This window comes from Apium graveolens, chromosome 8 (assembly GCF_009905375.1).
Source record: "Apium graveolens cultivar Ventura chromosome 8, ASM990537v1, whole genome shotgun sequence".
Taxonomy (NCBI): Eukaryota; Viridiplantae; Streptophyta; class Magnoliopsida; order Apiales; family Apiaceae; genus Apium; species Apium graveolens.
The window spans coordinates 28498690-28521365 of record NC_133654.1 but is presented as its reverse complement, the minus strand read 5'-3'; the positions used below and the strand labels follow the sequence as shown (position 1 = coordinate 28521365).

At 37.2% G+C, this 22676-nt stretch overlaps 1 protein-coding gene across 1 annotated transcript in view; it reads left to right on the top strand.

Annotated features, from left to right (window-relative positions):
* Positions 1-22676, top strand: part of LOC141679443 (uncharacterized) — a 173235-nt gene that overhangs the window by 143718 nt on the left and 6841 nt on the right. The window contains exons 2-3 of the mRNA XM_074485946.1: positions 19415-19797; positions 19879-20249. Of these exons, the coding sequence (XP_074342047.1) occupies positions 19415-19797; positions 19879-20249 (754 nt within the window). The remainder of the gene's footprint in view (positions 1-19414; positions 19798-19878; positions 20250-22676) is intronic.

Genomic DNA, 22676 nt, shown 5'->3' with positions numbered 1-22676 from the left:
TTCTTTATCATTCGGGGAAAGCCAATGTGGTGGCTGATGCCATTAGTAAAAAGGAGAGACTCAAGATGATAATGTCTTTGGGAGAGTTGATAAGAGATTTTGAGAAAATGGAAATAGTAGTGAAGGTAACCGGAGCTGGTACCGAAAAGCTGTTTGAGATTGCAATAGAGACCGAATTATTGGAAAAGAGCATATTGTGCCAGAAAAAGGTGATGAATGAAGGCAGAGAGCCAACAAATAAATATGAGATTAATACTGAGAAAGATGATAAGGGAATAATGAGGTATTCCTATAGAATTTGGGTTTCGAAAGTTCAAGAGCTTAAGGATGAGAACTTAGATGAGAGCCATAGTTTGAGGAATAGGATTTAGGGCAAACCCAGAGTGTGATAGTCAGGGAGGTTGCCATCAAGAAAGAAAGAACCCATAACATAATAGAGTGGAAAACAAGGTTTTTAATGTATAAGATAACCCCGATTATGGGAGAAGGTTGAAACATTTCATACTAAGGAAACAGAAAGTCGAGTAAGGAAAGGAGACCCGAGACGGTACTCCTATATGGCAATTTATGGACCTGTCTAGACAGAACTTAGACTATTATCCCCAACCACCACCCTGAGGGGACAATACGGCAGGAAATTCTTTCATGACCTTTAAATCGTTAAGCTCTCAGAGTTCCAAGGAACAGGTTGACCTAGTCGAGGCAAGAGCCTGGCTAAAGTAAATATAGGAATCATTTGAGATTCTAAATGATTGACGAATCACAAAAGACTGTTTTTATCACTCACCCTCCTAAGAGAGAGACCACCTGCTGGTGAAAGGCCAAGGAAGGCACGGAGCAAGAGATTATAATAAACTGATTTAAGTCCATTCAATTGTTTTCGGGAAAGTAATTCCCAAAGATAAGGAGATAGTGTAAAAGCTTTAGAGTCAGAACAAAGGCAGACGAGTATGATAAATTATGAATCTAAGTTGTAAAAGTTGTCAAGATTCGTTCTGAGGACACGAATCCAGAATGACGGGATGTTTGAAATCAATGCTTATGTTGTGTTAGTTCATGAAATAATGATAAGGAAGTTGGGTATGAGGAAACCCTAAAGACTCGTAGTAATAGAAATAGAAAAGTAAGTAATCGTCAGGATGAGGGTGATTCACCATGAGTTAAAATTGATGGTTGAGGGCATAAGAGATACATATATATTATCCCCTGTAAGTTGGGAGGATTCGAAGAAACCTTGAGATAGTTCGAAGGATAAATAATGAGACGCGGATAGACTGAGGAGACAAGAAAGTAAGAAATTAAGAAAATTGGATGAAGGAAGTGACCTTCAAGAATGTGAAGTGTAAGACCGGTGGCTTGATACCCAGGAAGGGAGACGCCAGGTATGAAAGATATCCCAACATTGAGATGACTGTTGAGATAAACAACAAAAGTAAATAAAGATTTATTAAGAAGAAGTTCACGTTGAACACGACCAATATCTTCCAGATCATCCATGTGATCATTACCAAATCAGGAAAGAAAAGCGGATAACCATTTTTATCTTTTGGAGGCCATGTGGATTGACCTTAACTTGAATAAGGATGCTATTATGAAGTTAGGTATAGACTATCGAGGTGGGAATGATGAATATGATAATCTATCAAGGATATATGACTTGATTTATTCGTGGAAGGATGCAGGTACCTTTTTAAGGTGGAATTAAGGATAGAACATTGGTAACTTAAAATGAATCCTAGGGGACTGCATAAAGGTTGGCATGTCACCCTTAATAGGGACAGTATGAGTTTTGACAGTATGATTGGGAAAGGGTTAAGGTAACAACAACCTTTAAGAATCAGTGGAGAAATTTTGCAGAAGTATATAGACAATGGTTCTACTATTAGTAAATGGTATTGTGATATGCCCTGTATCTAGGGAATACAGGAGGAACGATTGAAGGATAACCTTAGAGGTTTTATAAGGAAAAAGGTAATATTCAAAATTCTCAAGAATAGAAATGTGGATAAAGGAAATATGACGTAATTATAATGATGCCAAGTAGGGCACGTGTTAAACCACGAGAAAGTATGGATCGAACCAGTAATGGTCAAAATTGTTCAGGGCAATTAGGACTTAAGATAAAAAAAAATGTTCTAAGTATGATTGAGAGTCAGTCTTGACAGTGATTAGCCTCTAAAGAATGAGGCAATAACTTATGGAAAAATGGTGATATTTTTTTTCCCATCTGATTTTAAGGAAAACATCTTCACTCAAGCAGTGATCGGAAATAAGGTAGAAAATTTATTTGGTGGTGGTTAAAATGATATTGACTGTAAGGAAATTTTACTATCAGGAAAGGCCAAAGAGGTGGCCGACACTTTAAAGGTAAGTGGATAATTATAGGCGCGTGTGCCAAAAGAATACAGCGATGATGGTTAAAAATGTGAAGGTTGAATTATGGTTTGGAAGATTGACATTCCTTCTGATGACTGTGCAATACCCAACCGTAATAGTAGTTGGTAAAGGTTTAATTTGTGTAATCGCCATGAACGGGCTATCTATCTTAGAAGGTCCTATCTTGAGATAAGCCAGGACCATGTTTCAAAAAGGACTAGACGAACCTTTGAGTTAAGTCTTCTATTTAAGGCATATGATTAAGAATGGTATTAACCTGCTATCGGTGCTTTGATTGAAACTCTTCTGCAATTTTATATGCTTCATGTCATGTATGTATGTCAGGATCAGGAGTGTACTCCATGAATCATGAATGGTGATTATGTTACCTCCTTAGAAGGATTTGATACGACATGTATGGACTCCGTATGGTTAGCTATTAAGACTTCATGGAAAATGAATGACGACAGTAGGTCAGTGGTGGACCATAGTAAGGCAGCAATGATTCTGCGAGTAGTGAGCTGATTACAACCATGAGAGTTGTATTGGAATGGGTGTTGAGATTGAGTACCACTAATCGGGTCGTGGTAGTGTATAAGTTATCATTGATAGACTAATTAAGTAGAGTATCTACCTAGTGAATAATTATTCTTTCTTATCAATAGAGAGTCGTATTATTATACGAGGAAGGTTGCGGTGCAAGCATAGAATTCTAGTAACGATGATGTATAGAATGAGATCCCAAATTCGATTCTCGATGTCGAGGGAGTTTCAAAGGTGATTATGTATAAGCTCGAGGAAGAGTGTGGGTCCATAGAATGATGGACGGGATAGCGAAAATATTTAGGCATGGGAAATACGAGGCTATAATGCTTGATGCTGATATAAATACGTATATGTTTTGTTCTCCTATGACAAACCTCAATAGTTCAGAGGTAGATTCCAAGCCAGATATTTTGTGGCAGTATATTTTTTTCATATATACAAATTCTCTTCAGTTCGTTCTTTTCTCTTTTTTTCATTTCATGTAAGCTGAGAAGAACAACCCTTCCAGAAGGGGAGGTATTGCCGAATGACTATCTATCTTTGTGATAGAAGCCTAGTAGGATACCGCATGTTGTTTAATTGCTTGTCAAGTACTAAAGGCTGGCCACCTTCTGTACTAACTATGCGATATAACAAGTGTTCATGATCATAGTGATCTCTCAACAAATTCCTTTACTTCTATTTGATTGATCAAATTTTGGAAAATAGAAACAACTGAAAAAGGAGTAATAAAGTGGTGGTAGTATGCGGAATGGAAACACTTTCGTGATACTAAGGTTGAAGTGGTTATTAAAAGGTTATAGAACGCTAACGAGCAAAAGTATAACCAGTATAATATTAGGAATGGAAGGTAGTAGCGATTACGAACTGGAAAAGAATGGGTATTGAGAAGCAGAAGCTCTAATGCTAAAAGCAATAATGAGAGTCTGTGCAATAGACTTGAAAGAATTTGGAATGATCACTTAACGCGGATTTAGTTATATCACGACAATAGATCATATGTCATTATCGAGATGCCGCCTTATGAGATCCTTGAGGGAAGACAATGTCGATCTCCCTTATGTTAGGATGAAGTTATAGAGCGCAAGATGCTCGGACCCGCAGTAGTCCAAAGGACCAAGGATATGATAGATCTAATCAGAGGACGGCTGGTAGTAGCCCAAGAGGGACATGATAAGTATGTGGATTTGACACGAAAGGATAAAGAGTATGAAATAGGGGACCTAATAATGTTATAGGTATCCCTTGGAAAGGATTGATGAGGTTCGGAAAGAAAGGAAAGCTAAGTCTACAATTTGTTGGACCCTTGGATATATTAAGACGTTTGGGAAGTTAGCATATGAGCTAGCCCTAACCCCGAACATGTAGTAGGTCGTAACGTGTTTCACGTATCAATGTTAAGGAAGTGTAATTCAGATGCCAGATAAATAGAGGCATATGAGCGCATAGATATGCAACCCGACGTAACCTATATGGAGCAACCAGGAAGGGTTATAGAGTGAAAAGGAACAAGTGCTTAGGAGAAGGATTATCAAACTAGGCAGAGTTTGGTGGTAGAACCACAATGTGGGAAAATTGACTCGAGAGTTAGAAAGTGTAATGCTAAGAAAGTATCCCCATTTGTTTTCTATCTGATTCCGGGACGGAATCCTTTTAAGGAGGGGAGACTGTAATAACCCCAATTTTTGAGAAATTTTGAAACCCTTATGAATAGTGTTTTTGCTGAACGAGAAAACTTTTCATGCCACGTTATGTAGGGGTTCTGTTATTGATCTTATGGGATATTATTAGTACTCTATATGGTATATAAGTGTATGTAAAGATCGTCAGAATCCAATTCCGAACACTTTGATTTTTCCCGGAAATCCACTAGATACGGAAAGAATTGAGAAAAAGGTAACAGGATAAAAAGGATTTAAATTAAAGAATTATAAGAGAGGATCATAGAAGGAATACAATATATTGAGAAAGGTTAAGGGAACCTAAGTAATAAGATCCCGGGTATGATCCCTCAAACGATAAACGAGAACGAAAGATAAGGGAACCGTAAAACAAATAAGTGACCAAGAGACAAGCTTGTACAAGAAGCCAGGGACTGTGACATCATCAAACCACAAGGTGTGGACAAGTGGGAGCATTATGACATGTGCAAGGTGACATAGGCATGACAAAAAAGGAAGGAGATGTGGTGACTTTTTAACCACACAAAATTAAGGGCAACTAGGTAATTTACTAAATCAAACACAAAAACAAGCCAACCAAGCCAAGCAAAATCATTTTCATCAAAATCAAAAAGAAACCAAGGCATGGTTCATCATGCTCTCGGCTTTTACTATTGCAAATGGGCAAGAATTCAAAAACTCAAGATCCAAGCCTCCTAAATTGGTGAGTTAATTCCCTAATCATCTTCATGCTTAGTTAGGGCTATATCATGAGTTTAAGCCATCAATTCCTTCTCCATCTTCTCCATTTAATCAAAGAAGAAGACTATGAATAGTGTTTTCAAGTTTTTAACTTGAAGTTTTTCTTGTTTTTCTTGAAGATCCAAGCATTCTTAAGACTTCTCAAAGCTTCTTACGGCTTCCTAGCTCCTCCCACCACTTCAAGGAAGGTATACCATCTCCAAACCCTAGATTCCTATGTATTATAAGATGATTTTGATTAGTAGGATGATATTGTAGCTTGTTGTTGTGATTTAGAGTTTGGGATTTGGAATGGTAGTGAAATGGAATGGTAAATGTTGTGGTTTTGATTAAAAGAACTTAAGTATGATTAAAGTTAAGCTTAGGCATAAGTATGAATGATTAAATTGAATTGGTTGGGGTTGTTATGATGTGATAAGGATGGATGTTGGTTGTATGTTGGATTTGAGGTTGATTTGGGATGGTTTTGAATGGTTTAAAATATTGGAAATCGCGTAAACATAGCCGTCGTAACGTCCGATTTTCTTTGGACTGTTTTTGTGCATAACATTAGGACCCGAGAACCCCCTGCTAGATTATGACCACTGCCATGTTTAGATAGCTCATGTTACGAGCTTCGTTTTGATATGTAGTTCGTTCGATTCCGATGCACGGTTTAGGAGAAACGACCGTTTCAAGTAACGGCGTTTCGCGAATGAAACTTTTCCCCTCGCCTTACTTTGAAACATAGGTTAAAGACCAAAAATGGTTAATTAATGTATGAAACATTTATGGTAAGTGTGTTAGGCAGTTGGTAAGACACTCGCGAAGGAATCGCCTTAAAACTCGTAAAGGTTAAATTATTAAAAATGGTGGAGCCGAGGGTACTCGAGTGACTTAAGAGAATCAGTAAGCGCAAAACAAGCGTTAGAGTCTAAGTTAGTTAAAGTATAGATTTACAAGTGACTTTGGTTTAATTCCAACTTACTTGTTGTTTATAGGTTACCAGACTCGTCCCGAGCCATTCGTAACCCCCAGTCGCGCAGGCAAGTTTTCTACCCGTATAACTGTTGTTGTGATGTATATGTGTATATGCATGATCTTGCGATAAATGCATATTGGTTATTAGCAAATTCTTGCAATATATTGGAGCATGTCTGTTTCGTAATCTTGATATCTAATTGTTGATTCAATTGCTTATAAGTTGCATAATACCTATGCTAGAGATAAGCAGTAGTTGCGTATACCCTTAGTATAGGGGACCCAAAGGTGAACATTTTTCTAAACCGGGAGTCGATGTTCCCGAGTATAATATATATATATATATATATATATATATATATATATATATAATACTATTAATATATATATATTGATATATTTTTCAAAACTATTAATCGAATAAGGTTTATTTGATAACTTTATTTTATTTAATGAATATTATTTCGAATATTCATTCGAGGACTTAAGACTCCTTTTATTTTATTATTTGAATATTATTTGAATATTCATTCGAGGGCTTATGACTCTTTTATATTATTTATTGAATATTATTTGAATATTCATTCGAGGGCTTATGACTCAGTTTATATTATTTAATGAATATTATTTGAATATTCATTTGAGGATCTATGACTCCGATTATTTGCTGAGATATATTCTTTATTTTATTAAAGAATAATGTTTCGATAATCAAACTTATTTTCGATTATTCAAATAAAGATAGTACTTTCATATAAGTATATCTTTGGTTATTTAATACTCATTTCAAGTATAAGTCTTACAACTTCTACTTCAATTATTTTTATAAAGATTATTCTTTATGGGAATATTATTTAAATAATAATATTCAGATATTTTCTAATATATGGGGACTGATTTACTTCATTAAATTAGCTTTACTCCAAACACTCTTTAAAGTGTTTTCGAGTCTTCAAAATGATTTTTAAAAGTTAGAGCGGATCCCAAAACTCATTTTTATATTTAAGATCTTCCTTTTAAAAGGGATTTAAATACTCGTTCAAAACCTGAGGGATCCGGCTCTATGGTGTATTTTATATTCGCAACAAGGTTGCTGTTTTGATAAATGAATTGATTACTTGCCCAATGTTCGGGAAGTAAGCCCATCTAATTGAGTCGGCATAAGCGACATGCCGGGGTACGGTATATCAAAGTGTAAGTGGCTGAGTGGCAGTCCATCAACGCGTGAGTGGCCGGGTAACGGTCTAGCGTGAGGTCCTAATGCGGCCAGGGTGATGACCGGTGAGGAATTCATCCATCTACAGTAGAAAAGGTTACTTATTGGTATCTTTGCCTGATCAGCAAGATATCTGGTTTATGCCAAAATTCTTTTTCTTCCAAATTCATTGGATATTGCAACTCTGTTCATACTTTACATGACAGAGATTTTCAGGAAATGTATGAGATATATATATATATATATATATATATGGATATATATATCAGGACTTAATGAAGTATCTCGTAACTTCGTTATTTATAATGATATTTCAAAGATTGAATCTATTCAAGTCTTATCTTGTAGTCTCATCTGGGTGATGAACTTTGAAACTGATTATAACTTGAACGGTGGTAGTTCAAGTAGTATTTGGATATAAAGTATAGTGGAGTATCTTGTAACTTCATTTTTTTTAAACTTATATCTAGTAAATGATTATCTTATGCATGACAAAGATTTTCAGAAAAACGTTGAGACAAGGTTAGATATATGAGATCACCTTGCAACGGTATTTTTATACAGTTATACACTGGAACTCTGTGTGTATTATGCATGGAAGAGGACTTCCAAGATTTTGAAAAGTATATATGTATATATACTGAATATTTTGCGACTTCATCGCATTAAGATATCAAACTTGGTTCATTTCTTTTGACCAAGACTTTCATGAGTACTATGAGAAGGCTCATATATTGTTAATCATTATACATATTATTTTGGTGGGCTTGCTGCTCACCCTTGCTTTATTTCTTCATCACACAACAACAGTTAGGAAAGATGGCCAGACTCCAGCAGACCCAGCGCAAGCGCGTGGGAAGCGTCCCGCGTCTTCCCGTTGATGTTGTAGCTGCTATAGCTGCAGAGGTAGATCTATTGTAGATCAGACCATCAACTTTTGAGAATCAATTATGTATAATTATAACTTGTGGCAGATAATGTCAATTAACTGTAAATTTATTCAGAAAACCTTTTAAGGCGTATTGGCAAATAATTGTGGAATAAAATGACTTGTGGTTATTTTTGGATGTTCATCTCTGAGACTATAACGTGTGGTGTGTGTGTTTATTGTGGGGTCACAGTACAGAGTAGTTGAGTAATTATTAAGATTGGGTGTTATTAAGGGAAATGGAACTCGTGACGACCCGGATCCCCGACCCCGGATCTGGGGGTGTTACAGGGATTACCCATGACATGGTCAAATCTCCCTATTTCTAAGTTGCAACAAAACTGTCCCCTGCTGGACATATTTTGTTATTCTACTTGTGCACCTAACCAAATAAAATGCAAACCTCCAACAAACACCTAAAACCTTTTCTATACTCCCAATACTAACTTCTGGTGGCTTGGGCCTCAAAGTTCACATCAATGACATGGTCAAAACTCACTCTAAACCTCAGGGTACTAAACTGATTTTCTGCAGAAACTATGACTGTCCTTTCTGTAAGGTTTTTTTACTTGACAAACTCAACCACCAACAACCCAATACCCAAACCAAGACTTAGACATGGTGATCTACTGAACTAACTCCCTTATACTCAAAATAATCTCGGTGGAGATCATCCTTACCTAAGGTGCAATCATGGCAAAACAAAAGAAACCACATTTCACAACTCACAAATTATCAAGTTTTTGAAACAACAAGTTATGCATTTTTATAAAAGATATACACGAATTATTACCATGCATCAAGAAAAATTAATCAATATTAACTCCTTATTCCTACTGAAATTAAAGCTTACTAATAAAATCCTTCCTAATGATCAAAATCTTCCAACATTTCAAGAGAAATTCACATGCATGCATAACTTCGAGTTTTGCAAACCAAAACAACATATTTTCTAAATATTTTCTATCATAAAATTGACATGCAAGCCTAGCATAAGCTATACCTAGATGATCACTTAGCATGCAAAGAGTTTTATCAAATTTTCACTACAAGTTTCATGCCATTATCACATAAACATACAAAAATTGAACCAAGCAACAAGAATGATCTCTAGGACCATCATTCGGCTCCCTTAAGGTCATGGCCGAATGAAATGGAAGGGAATGGCCATTTAACATCAAGAGTTTCTTTATCAAGACTTGGCACTTCACCATTCCTTGTAGTCCTCTCAAAAACAACCTTAAATCCACAAAAATCAAGGTTGTACTTTGAGTTTCAACTAAAACCTTAACATGCAACTTTAAAACTTAAACTTTTTACTCAAAACTCCTTGGAATATATGTGATCATGGTATGGGAAGTAACATTTACTTGTGTAGAAGGTGGAAACTTGGTGGAGGAATGAAGAAAATGGGGAAGGGGTTGGTTTCGGCTGAAAAACCGAGAGAAGGAGGAGGAGGGCGAGAGTGAGGGAGTGAGGAGGGTGGGAGGAGAAAGTGTGATGGTGAGTGGAGTGGATGATCATATCAATTGCTTGCTTTATGGTTTTTGATTTGGAAAATATGAGTGGGAATGAGAATTGACAAGACTATCCCTCCACTTATACTTAGTTCATTTTGCATGCAAGGGTAAAGAAGGAATTTGGCTAGAAAAATAAGAGTTAGTGAAGTTGAAATTGTCTCTTTAGCCCTTTGAATTGAATAGAAAAGGATTTGCATGCAAGGACAACCATGTAATTTTCTAATTATGACAACTAACATTTATAAAGATTTATTTTTATAAAATAAAATACAAGTTCAAAAATTATAAAATTTATACCATAAAATAACTTGGATTTTTAGAAATTTTATAAAACCAGTTTTGAATTTTGTGAACAAAATAACTTTTAAAAAGATATTTATTCAAGGTTTAAAATATTCCTTATAAATCAAAAATAAAAGAAATAAATAAACCTTTGCTTTGAAAAAAAATCATATACCACATAAAGAAAATTTAAAACGCAGAAATTCTCATTCACACAAACATACAATAGTTGAATATATTGGCATTCGGCTTTAAAATTATACCAAATTTACAATTAATATTACACGAAAATGCCGGTTGTAACACATATAGCGATGGATTTCGTGGTAGGACTACCTAAAACCAAGTCAAATCATGATGCGATTTGGGTGGTAATCGATCGGTTGACAAAGTCAGCACATTTCTTGCTGAAAAATGAAAGGTTTTTGTTGGAAAAGTTGGTCAAATTGTATTTGGATGAGATTGTGATGCGCCATGGAGTTCCTGTATCTATCGTATCTGATAGAGACCTAAGGTTTAATTCGAGATTTTGGCGATAATTCCATGATCATTTGGGAACTAAGTTAAAAATGAGTACGGCATATCAACCGCAGACAGACGGACAAAGTGAAAGGATAATTCAGACGATTGAAGATATGTTGCGAACCTGTGCAATAGATTTCAAAGGAAATTGGGACGATCATTTGCCCTTAACTGAGTTTTCCTACAACAACAGTTATCATGCGAGTATTGGCATGCCGCCTTATGAAGCGTTGTATGGAAGAAAGTGTAGGTCCCCTACTTATTGGGACAAAGTTGGTGAACGCAAGCTAATTGGCCCAGAGCTAGTTCAACAAACGAAGGAAAAGGTCGAAATGATTCAAAAGAGATTGATTGTAGCTCAAGATAGACATGCAAAGTACGCAAATCAAGAACGTAAAGATGTGCAATTTGAATCTGGAGACAAAGTCTTGTTAAAGATATCACCTTGGAAAGGTTTAACCCGATTCAGAAAGAAAGGAAAGTTGAGTCCTAGGTACATTGGACTATTTGAAGTATCGCGTCGAGTTGGGAAAGTGGCAAATGAATTGGCGCTACCTCCGCAAATGCAACATCTGCACAATGTATTTCATGTATCTCTTTTGAAGAAGTATAATGCTGATGCGAGCCATGTGATCGAGTTGGAGCCAGTGGAAATCCAACCAGATTTGTCCTATGTGGAACAGCCAGTTAGAATTTTGGATCGAAAAGAGAGGACGCTTAGAAATAAAGTTGTACCTCTAGTTAGAATGTTATGGAGAAATCCATTAATCGAAGAATCGACTTGGGAATTAGAAAGCAAAATGAAAGAAAAGTATCCCCATCTATTTTCTTAGATTAGATTCTGGGGACAGAATCCTTTTAAGGAGGGTAGATTGTGATGACTGAGAATTTTGTGACGTAATTAAGTTAATAAAGTATGTGTTATGTGATGTGATTATAATTATGTGACTAAATGCTGATTAATTGTCTTTTCTGTATATTAGAATATAGGAGCGTAGATAAAAACGTTCCAATTTAAAGAGTCAGCTTAGAAGTTAAGCTATGGTGTCGGGCCGTCAGGTAGAACGGAACCCGTCCCAATAAGGAGTTAAAGAATATAAAATGTGAATTATGTGTGATTGAATGAAATGAATGTTTAAATAAAGTATTTCATCCTAAGTGACGTGTCGATTGATAACGATAATGAGAAGCGTAATCGAAACGCTAAGAATCGGGCCGTCAGGCTGAACGTGACCCGGTACGCGTAAAAAGGATAAAAGATTAAAGAGGGATAAATTCTATTATCAGACCTGAGTCGTTATATGATTGTATATGTGTGATTGATTGACTGTGTGCATGACTATGTGCTCTGTGACATTTTTATGGAATTAAGAGAATTATGTAAGGATTTATTTAATCTTCGTGCATTTTTATAAAATCATGCGAGTAAGATAAAAACATGAGATTTGTTCTGTTATCTTCATAGTGGTCCTAGAGACTTTTTAAAAATGATGAGTGGATTTATTTGGTGGTCCTTGCATTTTAAATTGATTTTTATGTGTAAAATGTTATTATTAAAGCGAACTTGCGAAATTCATATAAAATCAACCGTCCGCTCAAAAATCCATTATGAGTAATGGTTAAAAAGCTAATTTCGAGATTTACGTTTTAAAATTATCATTCATATCAAATTCATCTTTTCCGAGAGAGATATTTGCAGATCAAAATTGTTTTCTTTTAAGAATAAAAAGCAAATCAGAAACAAGATAACCCAATTACAATACTACCCCTCCCTTGGTAGTATATAATCACACCCACCCTCTCTTTTCTTTCTTTTTCACTCGAGCTTCTCTCTTCTCTTTCCTTTCTCTCATTTTCTTCAATCCTCTCAGGATTTCTCTCTCTCTCGGTACACTCTCCTTCGATCTCTCACTTGTTCTTTGCTCTTTTTCAGTTAAAGAACCATGATTGTGAGAGACTTTGTGATATCTACCTATATACATACATGCATGTCACTATATTCAAGTTTTTGAGAAAAAAACCAAAGTTGGATTTGGTGGTTTTGAATTCGGTTTTCATGGAAAGAAAAAGGGTTTTTGTTCTTAAATGATTTAGAATCAAGATATGTGTTTGCATGTATGTATTACTTGAGAAAATTGGTGGTTGATGGTTGGAAACCCCCGAATGGGGCACCACCGAGATGCCACCGCCATCGGTGATGAACTACGGTGAACCGGTGGTGAGCAATGATGTTAAACATTGAGCTCTAGTATTTAATCGACTATTTTGTGATTGAATGCTTGGTTGGTTTGAAATTCAAAAAAAGGGTTTTGATTTTTTTTTAGTTAAGTTGATAAATACTTGGTAGGAATGAGTTGTTGAAGTTTAAGTTTATAAATTATGATTTGATTTGAATGATTGGATGAATTTAAAGCAAAAATAGACCATGCATGTGTTTATGTGAAGTAAAAGCCGCATAGGGCTTTGATTTATCAAGAATGAATTGATTTTAGTTGATAAAAAAAAAGAGATTGCTTGATGGTTGTTTGAAAATGATAAGTTAAATAGAGTGTTTAATGGTATTAGGGATGAGAAATTCGAACATAAATATGAGATTGTAAGTTGTCTTGGTTCGAATTTTATTGATAAGAAAGAAGAAGTAAATTGGTGTCTTGTTCTTGCTTGGATTCATTAGGATTTAGGATTAAAACTATGGAAAGATGCTTGCATGCTATGTATGAGATCAAAAATTGAAATGCATGTCGTTGTTCTTAAAAATTCGAATGATATGGTTGTTTTAATTGGAAATATTAAGTTGGATTAAGTGAAGGTTTGATTGATTATATGTTATGTGGATTTGGTATGAAAATTTGCTTGAATTTGGACGGTGTTTATAGAAAGGCCGAATGGTTTATAGTACTTAAAAGGTCAAATTCTAATTTAAGTGCTTGAATCGATCATGGAGATTAGTTAAGGATTGTATGTGAGATTTTTGCCTAATTTGCTATATTGGTTCGAATTAAAGTATAAGAGAAAGGGGAATGATTGATATGTGATAACTATGGTTATCATTATAAGTTTTGTCGTTTTTTATTTGTATAAGAATTTCAAGTATAGGGAGCTATGTGTACCAATATAGAGTAAGATTTGATTTCGAGTCGAGATATGTATGTTTATAAGTCGATTGTCGAATATATATATATAAAGGTGAAAAGGTTAATAATATAGTATATGATGTGCTATGTGCTTATGTGTATAAGCTATACTCGTACATTTGAGTTAAGAGTATAATCGAGCGATCGTTCCAGGAACGAGAGTTGAGAAACTGATTAAGGTTTTGGTTTTGATTGTAGATTCGAAGCGTGAGGGCATTCAGGCTAGGAAAGGAAAGGATATACTAGGTGGCAGTAGTTCAACCTTCAGGAAAGCAAATTCAGGCAAGTAACTCTGATTACTTGTGTAAATGGTAATAAAAGAATGTTTTTCATACCATGTAGAGTATTGAACTGTTTAATTATGAAACCCTGATATTGATACCCTGCCTTTGTTCTTGATAAATTGTTATTGATAAGCTTGATGATTCAACCCTTTGATAATCTGTCCTTTCTGTTCAAGTTATCTATTAAGCCATGGATTATATTGAACCCTCTGATTATCCTTGTTAACCCTGTTTAATGATACCTTGTTTTCCCGATCACTCTATTGATCCCTAAACAGATGTTGATCCTTCTAACTTAAGTGTCTTGTTATCCTTGATACAGAATCCTTATGAATTGTTCCTTGTTTATCTTTGAATCACTCCATGAACTTTGTTTCCTTAGAATCTGAATTAAGAATGAGTTTTGACTTGAAAGAGTCTGAATGATTTCAAAATTCTTGGTAATGATAAAATAAATTTTAGAAAACCTATTTGTTTTTCCAACTCAAGGTTTTCCAAATGAATTCCTGATGGATTGGATTGGGACGTAAGAGGCTAGTGGGACTAGTCCAGTTGTGGTAAGAGGCTAGCGGGGCTAGTCCAACTTAAGGCTGAAATTATGCCGATCGGTACCTTAAAGACTGGAATGGAGGTCGGTACGGGCTGATCACCTGTATATAATGAAATGGAAAGATAAAGTGATCCAATCAAGGGTTCTAAATTATTATTTAAAAAGGGAACTGAAACTTTCTGTTCAGTAAATTGATTCTTGAAAATGAAAATGGTTTATATTGCTTTGAAAAGAGTTGATTATGTTTTTGTGAAGCTTAAAGCTCGAGAACCCTGATTCTTGAATTTGTTGATCATATGATTGATTCCATATATTGAAATACTGTTGCTTTCCTCTATCGAAAGATTTATTCTGATCCTTTAATGATTTGTGATGAATGTCGGCTTTCATCCTGCTTTGAGCCTTGTTCCTTGAAAGCCCCACATTATCCTTCAAAACCTTTCCTTAACCCAAAAGCTGGAAATCTTCCACCTAGATCTAATAAATTAGAATGCCCTGAGTTTGGTAAAGCATATTGTGAATTGATATTGTAGAACTGCTATATAGTTACTTGCTGAGTTTTATATTCATTTGTTTTGTTTTAATCTAACCATGGTAGTTAAGCAAGAAGATGGCCAGGCTTAGGCGCACTGCTCGTAAGAGCGTACCTGGTGGTCCCTACTGTGTTGAGGGCTTCCGGTTGCCAGAGCAGGTAGTGGTAATTAAGAGTGAGCTCGCTCCTAGAAGGAAATATTTAAAGATACAATGGGTTATCTGTCGGTTCCCAGCCGGAATCGATATTGTTTATTTAATAATATTTTGGGTTTGTAAGTTATATTTTATGATTGGTAGTTGTAATCTTGTCTTATACTTTATCATGTTGATCCTGTTAGTAGTTAATCGGGGTTTATGCTTATTTAATTACTAGATTAGAGGTGTGTGAGTCCTCATTTCCTAACCCCGAGATTGAGGGCCTCACACTTGCATGTTGATTTTTATGGTAAAATTTATTTTGGAAACCCTATTGTTTTGGTTTGAATATTCGAAGGCATGCATGCATGTAAACCACTCATGTTTTTCGAAAGTTTTTGATCATTTGGATTGATTTTGTTAGTAAGCCTTAATTTCAGTAGTGTTAAGATATTAATCTTTATTTGTGCTCCTTGATATGTGATGTTAATTCGTATATATTTATAAAAAAGATATACCTTGTCATTTTCAAAAACTTGATGACTTGTAATTTGTGTAATGTGTTAACTTTTATTTTTCTATGTTGCACCTTAGGTAAGGATGATCTCCACTAGCTTATTTTGAGTGTAAGGGAGTTATTTCAGTAGAACACCTTAGTTAAGGTTTGTTTTGGGTTTTTGGTTGTTGTTGGTTGGGTTTTGTTATGGATTAAAACTACTATATATAATTACTGTATTTAATACTAATGAACGTGAGCTTCGAGGCTCGATTTGACTGCTCTTGTGTTTCGTGACTCAATCTGCCTTAACAAGATGCCTACGTACCTTGCTGATTGCCAAGGATCAAGTCAAAAACGTAGTTCTGATTTGTGGGGTGAGGCCCCTTATATAGATGCGGGAGTCCTTGAATTGGACTTGGTATAGGAGGCTTGGTGGATAAGCCTCTGAATTAGGATAGACTTAGGAGTCCTAGGAAGTAGGAAGTTGATTCCTTATCCTTTCAGGTCCCCTTGAGGCTAATCTCTAAGGATTTATATCCTCATCGGGACTCTTTTCAACATCTGATTTCTCCCTTATTAATTAATTACGAAATTAATTAATAATCAGGGCTTTTTGGGCCTTTTTTATTCCACCAGGCCTAATCTGATCCGTCAGACTTAACCTTTCTGGTCTGAATATTATACATCTTATTATTATTGGGCCTAGCAGCCCATTAATTATAAAATCAGGACTTATTTATCCCTATCATTTGCCCCCCAACTTTTGGGAAACATTGATTAGGTTTCGCAGAAGTTAAATCTATTCGTTCCCTTACAGGGTTTCGTTTTTGCGTAAAGTGTGGAGCGACCTACACATTTACAACGAATCTTCCTTTTATTCAGAAATTATCTTAATTTCCAGGAATTTTTCCCTAATTTTCTGGAATTTTCCCTAATTTTCTGGGATTTTTCCTAATTTTCTGGGTTTTTCCCTTAATTTCTGGATTTTTCCCTTAATTTCTGGGATTTATCCTAATTTTCTGGATTTTTCCCTTAATTTCTGGGATTTATCCCAATTTTTCTGGATTTTTCCCTTAATTTCTGGGATTTATCCTAATTTTCTGGATTTATTCCTTATTTCTGAAAATATTAACATTTTTCAGAAATTATTTAAGGAATTTCCTTATTTTTTCTGGATTTTCCCTTAATTTCTGGGATTTACCCTAATTTTTCTGGATTTATTCCTTATTTCTGAAAATATTAATATTTTTCAGAAATTATTTAAGGAATTTCCTTATTTTTTCTGGATTTTCCCTTAATTTCTGGGATTTATCCCAATTTTTCTGGATTTTTCCCTTAATTTCTGGGATTTATCCTAATTTTCTGGATTTTTCCCTTAATTTCTGGGATTTATCCTAATTTTTCTGGATTTATTCCTTATTTCTGAAAATATTAATATTTTTCAGAAATTATTTAAGGAATTTTCCTTATTTATTTATTTTTTTTTTTTTTTAATACAGTTTTCGACCAGGAATCCATTCGACCAGAAATTTTGTTCCTTTCGGTCAGGAGTCCTGTTTTTTGACCGAATTAACCTTCATTTGTTGCCCAGGTCGATGCAAATTCGGGCAGGGCTCATTCGATCAGGAATCCTGGTCGAATTTCGGCCAGGATTTTCACCCCTTCCTCTCCTTTTTTTTTTTTTTTTTTTTTTGTTACAATTTTCGACCAGAAAATTTTCGACCAGAAATTTTGTTCCTTTCGGTCAGGAGTCCTGTTTTTTGACCGAATTAACCTTCATTTGTTGCCCAGGTCGATGCAAATTCGGGCAGGGCTCATTCGATCAGGAATCCTGGTCGAATTTCGGCCAGGATTTTCACCCCTTCCTCTCCTTTTTTTTTTTTTTTTTTTTTTTTTTACAATTTTCGACCAGAAAATTTTCGACCAGAAATTTTGTTCCTTTCGGTCAGGAGTCCTGCTTTTTGACCGAATTAACCTTCATTTGTTGCCCAGGTCGAAGCAATTTCGACCTCCTGTATTTCGACCAGGATTTCCCCATGATTCCTGGTCGAATTGGGTCATATTCCTGATCTTTTTATCCATTTCTCCCTGGACTTTATTTTTGGGCCACCTTCACTTAGCTGGGCCTTCATTCTTTTGGCCCATTATGACTGGATTTTGGGTTATGGGCTGTTAACCTTAAATATCTGGGCCCTTTTCTGGGCTTTTTAAACACTTGGGCCCTTAGCTGGGCTTTATTTTTTCAAGGTTTTTTTTTTTTTTTTTTTTTTTTTTTTTTTTTTTTTTAGAATTGGGCCTCATTTCTAAGCCCAAATTCCAAACTCTTCTAATATCTTTCTGGATTCTTCCAAAATCTTGAAAAAACTCAAGTTTTTCTTTTGATTTTTTTACTAGAATTCTCTTGAATTTTCCAGGAACTTCCAGAACCTTCCAACTTTTGGGCCCAAATGGGCTTTTTAAGGTCCATTATCCATTTATTTCTCCTATATATAGGTGGGATGAGAGTGTGATTCTTCACACCTCTCATTTCATTTCTCTTCACCTACAACTTTCTAATCTTCTCCTCTCTCAAATCCACTCCTTCTTCCTCCCAAGTCTTTTCCAGTCTTTACTAGATGGCCGACAAGAGTTCCGAGAGGGCGGCCAAGATAGCCTCGGCTTCAAAACGAGGTAAGGATATCGAGATCCGCTCTTCATATATGTCTTTAATTGATATGATTAATACTAGGGGGGATGAATATCCTTCCACTGCACATCTCGACTCCTTTAATCACTGTAATACTTGGCATAACATAGATTTCAATAAACTAAATGCTCGTTATAACGTCCCTCCTCCCTTTAGACTAGTTCCAGTCTCTGGTGGTGACCGTACTTGCCACTGGAGGCCTGATACTCTCTTCATCTACACCGACGCCCTTAATGCTGGGCTTAGGTTCCCTTTTCATCCTTTTATCCCTCATCTTTTGGCTGACTTACAAATTAACCCGTGTCAGCTTCCTCCAAACGCCTGGAGGAATATTCTATGTTTTATGGTTTGTTGTCTTAGGGAGGGCTTTCCTCTTTCTGTAGCCGTTTTTAGGAAAGTCTTTCAATGTTACAATAGTTCTTCCAATATTTGTGGCTGGGTTTATGTCAAACAAAGGCCCAAAAGCAAACATATCTTTAACAGCGCCTCTATTCCGGATAATAATCCAAATTGGAGGAATAGTTTCGTCGGGTTACGTTGGGAGAATGGCGATTGGGGCACGCTCTTTCGATCTTCCTTCGGGAAGGTCAGTGATGGTAGCCTCAAATCCATTCACTTAACTCCTGAAGAAACTATCATTTATAATGGGCTCACTCAGGATGATGGCACCACCACCAGCTGGACTCTTTTAGAAGAGTTTTCCCTGATTCATGTGGGACTATCCTCTGTTTCTCAACAGGGTATTTCTCTTCCCTTCTCAATTTTTCTTTATTTCACGCATTATTAACATCACTTATTTTGTCTTTTGCTTTGTTTCAGCTGCTAAGGAGATTAACGAGGACAATGTCCCCTTGGTCGAGGAAACAGCTAGGATGAAGAAAGCTCGGTTAGCAGGCCTAGACACCAGAGGAAAGGCGACAGAGCCTATCTTCTTGAGAAAGCACAAGGAGCCTATGGGGGAGGCTTCAACTGAAGGAGCTGAGGGCCATAATGCTCCTATCACTGCTGCTGCCCCTGCTGCTGCTGCTACAGGCGCCTTTCAGCCTCTCTGGGGATTCCGCCGAGGGGATACCGTGGTTGGTTCCACGAAGCATGCTTGGGATTGGTCCTACCATAGCGTGACCCCAAAGGACTTTACTGATGTGGTGGCCACCCCTGACCTTGAGAGGATTAAGCTCATGGGAGCCCAGTCTCTGGCTTCGGTATGCCTTCTCTTTTTTAAACTTATTTCTCGTTCTTGTAGCACTTTCTTGCCTTATACTTTGTTAATTGTTTTGTTTCAGTCTAACGCCTACTTTCAAGGCGCTGTGAGGCAAGCCGAATCATGGAAGCGGGCTTCTGATAAGGCCGATAATGCCCTCAGGAGGCAGCAGAAGAAGTATGCTACCCTGGAGAAGAAGCTCAAGCGCAAGGAGGAAGAACTCGGAGAGTCTAACGCCGAGCTGGTGGTACTTCGGGCGGAGAAGGATAAAGCTATAGACAATTATCTGGACTCGGAGGAGTTTGCCCAATCCATGAGGATTAGGGATGATTCAGTCTTTCCCGAGTTTTTTAGGACTGGCTGGGACACGGCCCTTGGGACCGTGAACGAGGCTTGTCCTGATATTAACCCGGCGGACTATATCTGCCCTGACGATGAGGCTTTGCTACAGAGGTTTCGTACCCGAGTAGTTGTCTCGGATCATGTTCCTCAGGATCCACTTCTTCCTCCTCCCGAGTCTTTTTCCAGACCTGCTGAGGATGACAGCTCTTCCTCCTCCGAGACGACGGAGACATCTAGCGAGAGCGGAGAAGACGATGATATGGACGCCGAGGGCACCTCAGCTCCTTAGAGCTTTTTCAGCCCTGCGTGGCTTTTTTATTTTCGAGACTTTATTTATCAAACTTTTGTAACATCTATCAGATCTATCTCATTTATCACCTTTTATGCTTTGCATCCATGCATTTGATTTTTATTTGTTAGGCCACAATCATACTTTGAAGAACTTATGAATTTCATAAAATTGTCTGGGATTCGTCCCTTACACAAGTCTTAATAAATTTCGTAATAAAACTAAAACATATAAATCCTAAGCAAGCAAAGCTTCAAGGTGCTTTTCAACCTACTCGCCATCCTGACGAGTGAGAATCGTACTTCGACCATCTTACACGTAGTAAACCTTCAGGTTTTGTGCGTGCCAGGTTCTCGGGACTTCAAAACCATCCATAGTCTCCAGCTTGTAGGTTCCTCTACCCTGAACGCTCTTGACTCTATACGGCCCTTCCCAGTTTGGGGCAAGCTTTCCTTTCTGTCCGACACCAGAAGCCTCTATTTTTCTCAAGACTAGGTCACCTTGTTTGAAAAACCTCTCTTTAACCCTTAGGTTGTAGTAGAACGAAGCCTTTTTCTGATATTCTACTATCTTTGCGTGTGCTTTATCTCGTACTTCATCGATTAAATCCAGGGCTAACTTCTGCCCTTCCTCATTTTCTTTTTCATCAAAAGCCTGAATCCTTGGAGAAGAATGTGATATCTCCACGGGAACTACTGCTTCCGCCCCATATGCCAACATGAAAGGAGTTGCACCTGTCGTGACTCTACAGGTAGTCCTATAAGCCCATAATATGGGAAGTATCTCATCTACCCAATTATTTCTCGACTTTTCGATCCTCTTCTTTAGTCCATCCAGGATTATCCGATTTGCTACTTCCGCTTGCCCATTGGCTTGCGGGTGAGCCACAGAGGTGAATCGTAACTCAATTTCATTTTCTTCACAATACTTCTTGAATTCCTCATTGTTGAATTGCGTTCCATTGTCAGTGACGAGGATACGGGGAATTCCATATCGGCACATAATGTTTTCCCACAGGAATTGTGCAACCTGCTTAGTTGTGATTTTGGCCAAAGGTTTGGCTTCGATCCACTTGGTGAAATAATCAATGGCTACAATCAGAAACTTCCTTTGTGCTGTGGCCATAGGAAAAGGCCCTAGAATATCCATCCCCCACATAGCAAAGGGAATAGGTGAGTTGATGGAGGTCAGCATCTCGGGGGGTTGTCTGGCGACTGGTGCATGCTTCTGACAACGATCACACTTCTTTACATATTCTTTGGCATCAGCCATCATTTCTGGCCAATAGAAGCCTAAACGAGTTATCTTATGAGCCAAGGCCCTGCCCCCCAAGTGTTGCCCACAAATGCCTTCATGCACTTCCTCAAGAGCCAAGCGTGCCTCATCGGGCCTGAGACACCTCAAGTAAGGAACCACGAAAGATCTTTTATATAGAATCCCATCTATCAAAGAGTACCTTAGTGCTCGAACAGTTAACTTCCGTGCCTCAATTGTATCGCTTGGCAACCAACCGGTCTGAATGTGAGCCTTGATGGGATCAATCCATGACGTCCCCAAGCCTACGGGAGCCACAAGCTTAACATCTATGCTTCGTGTCTTCAAAACACGGAAGTACACACTTCCTGAACTTTCTTCAATCTCAGATGAAGCAAACTTTGATAGCGCATCTGCTTTAGCATTTTCTTCCCTTGGAATGTGTTCAACATGGCATTCATTAAATTGGGTCATCACAGCCCTTACTAGGCGAACATACTTTGCCATCGTATCATCCCTTGCTTCAAATTCTCCCTTTACCTGGGATATGATCAACTTCGAGTCTCCACGGACCTTTAAGTTTTTGACTCTAAGTGTCCCAGCTAGACCAAGGCCAGCAATCAGGGCTTCATACTCTGCCTCATTGTTTGTGGTTGGGAAGTCTAGCTTCATGGCATACTCAATTAAGAATCCATCAGGGCTTTGCAAAACCAACCCTGCTCCACTGGAATTTGTTTTTGATGCTCCATCAAAATAGAGAACCCAATATTCTTTCTCCTTGTCCCCATTGTCGACTCCCTTGTCTTGAGGTGTGGTACCTTCCTGCCCCCCGACTTCTTGGTTGGGTATGGTACATTCCACCACGAAGTCAGCTAGTGCCTGGGCTTTTATGGCCATACGTGGCTTATACTTGAGATCGAACTCTCCCAACTCTATTGCCCACTTAATTAGTCTCCCACTTGCCTTGGGACTGTGAATGATATTTTTCAGTGGCT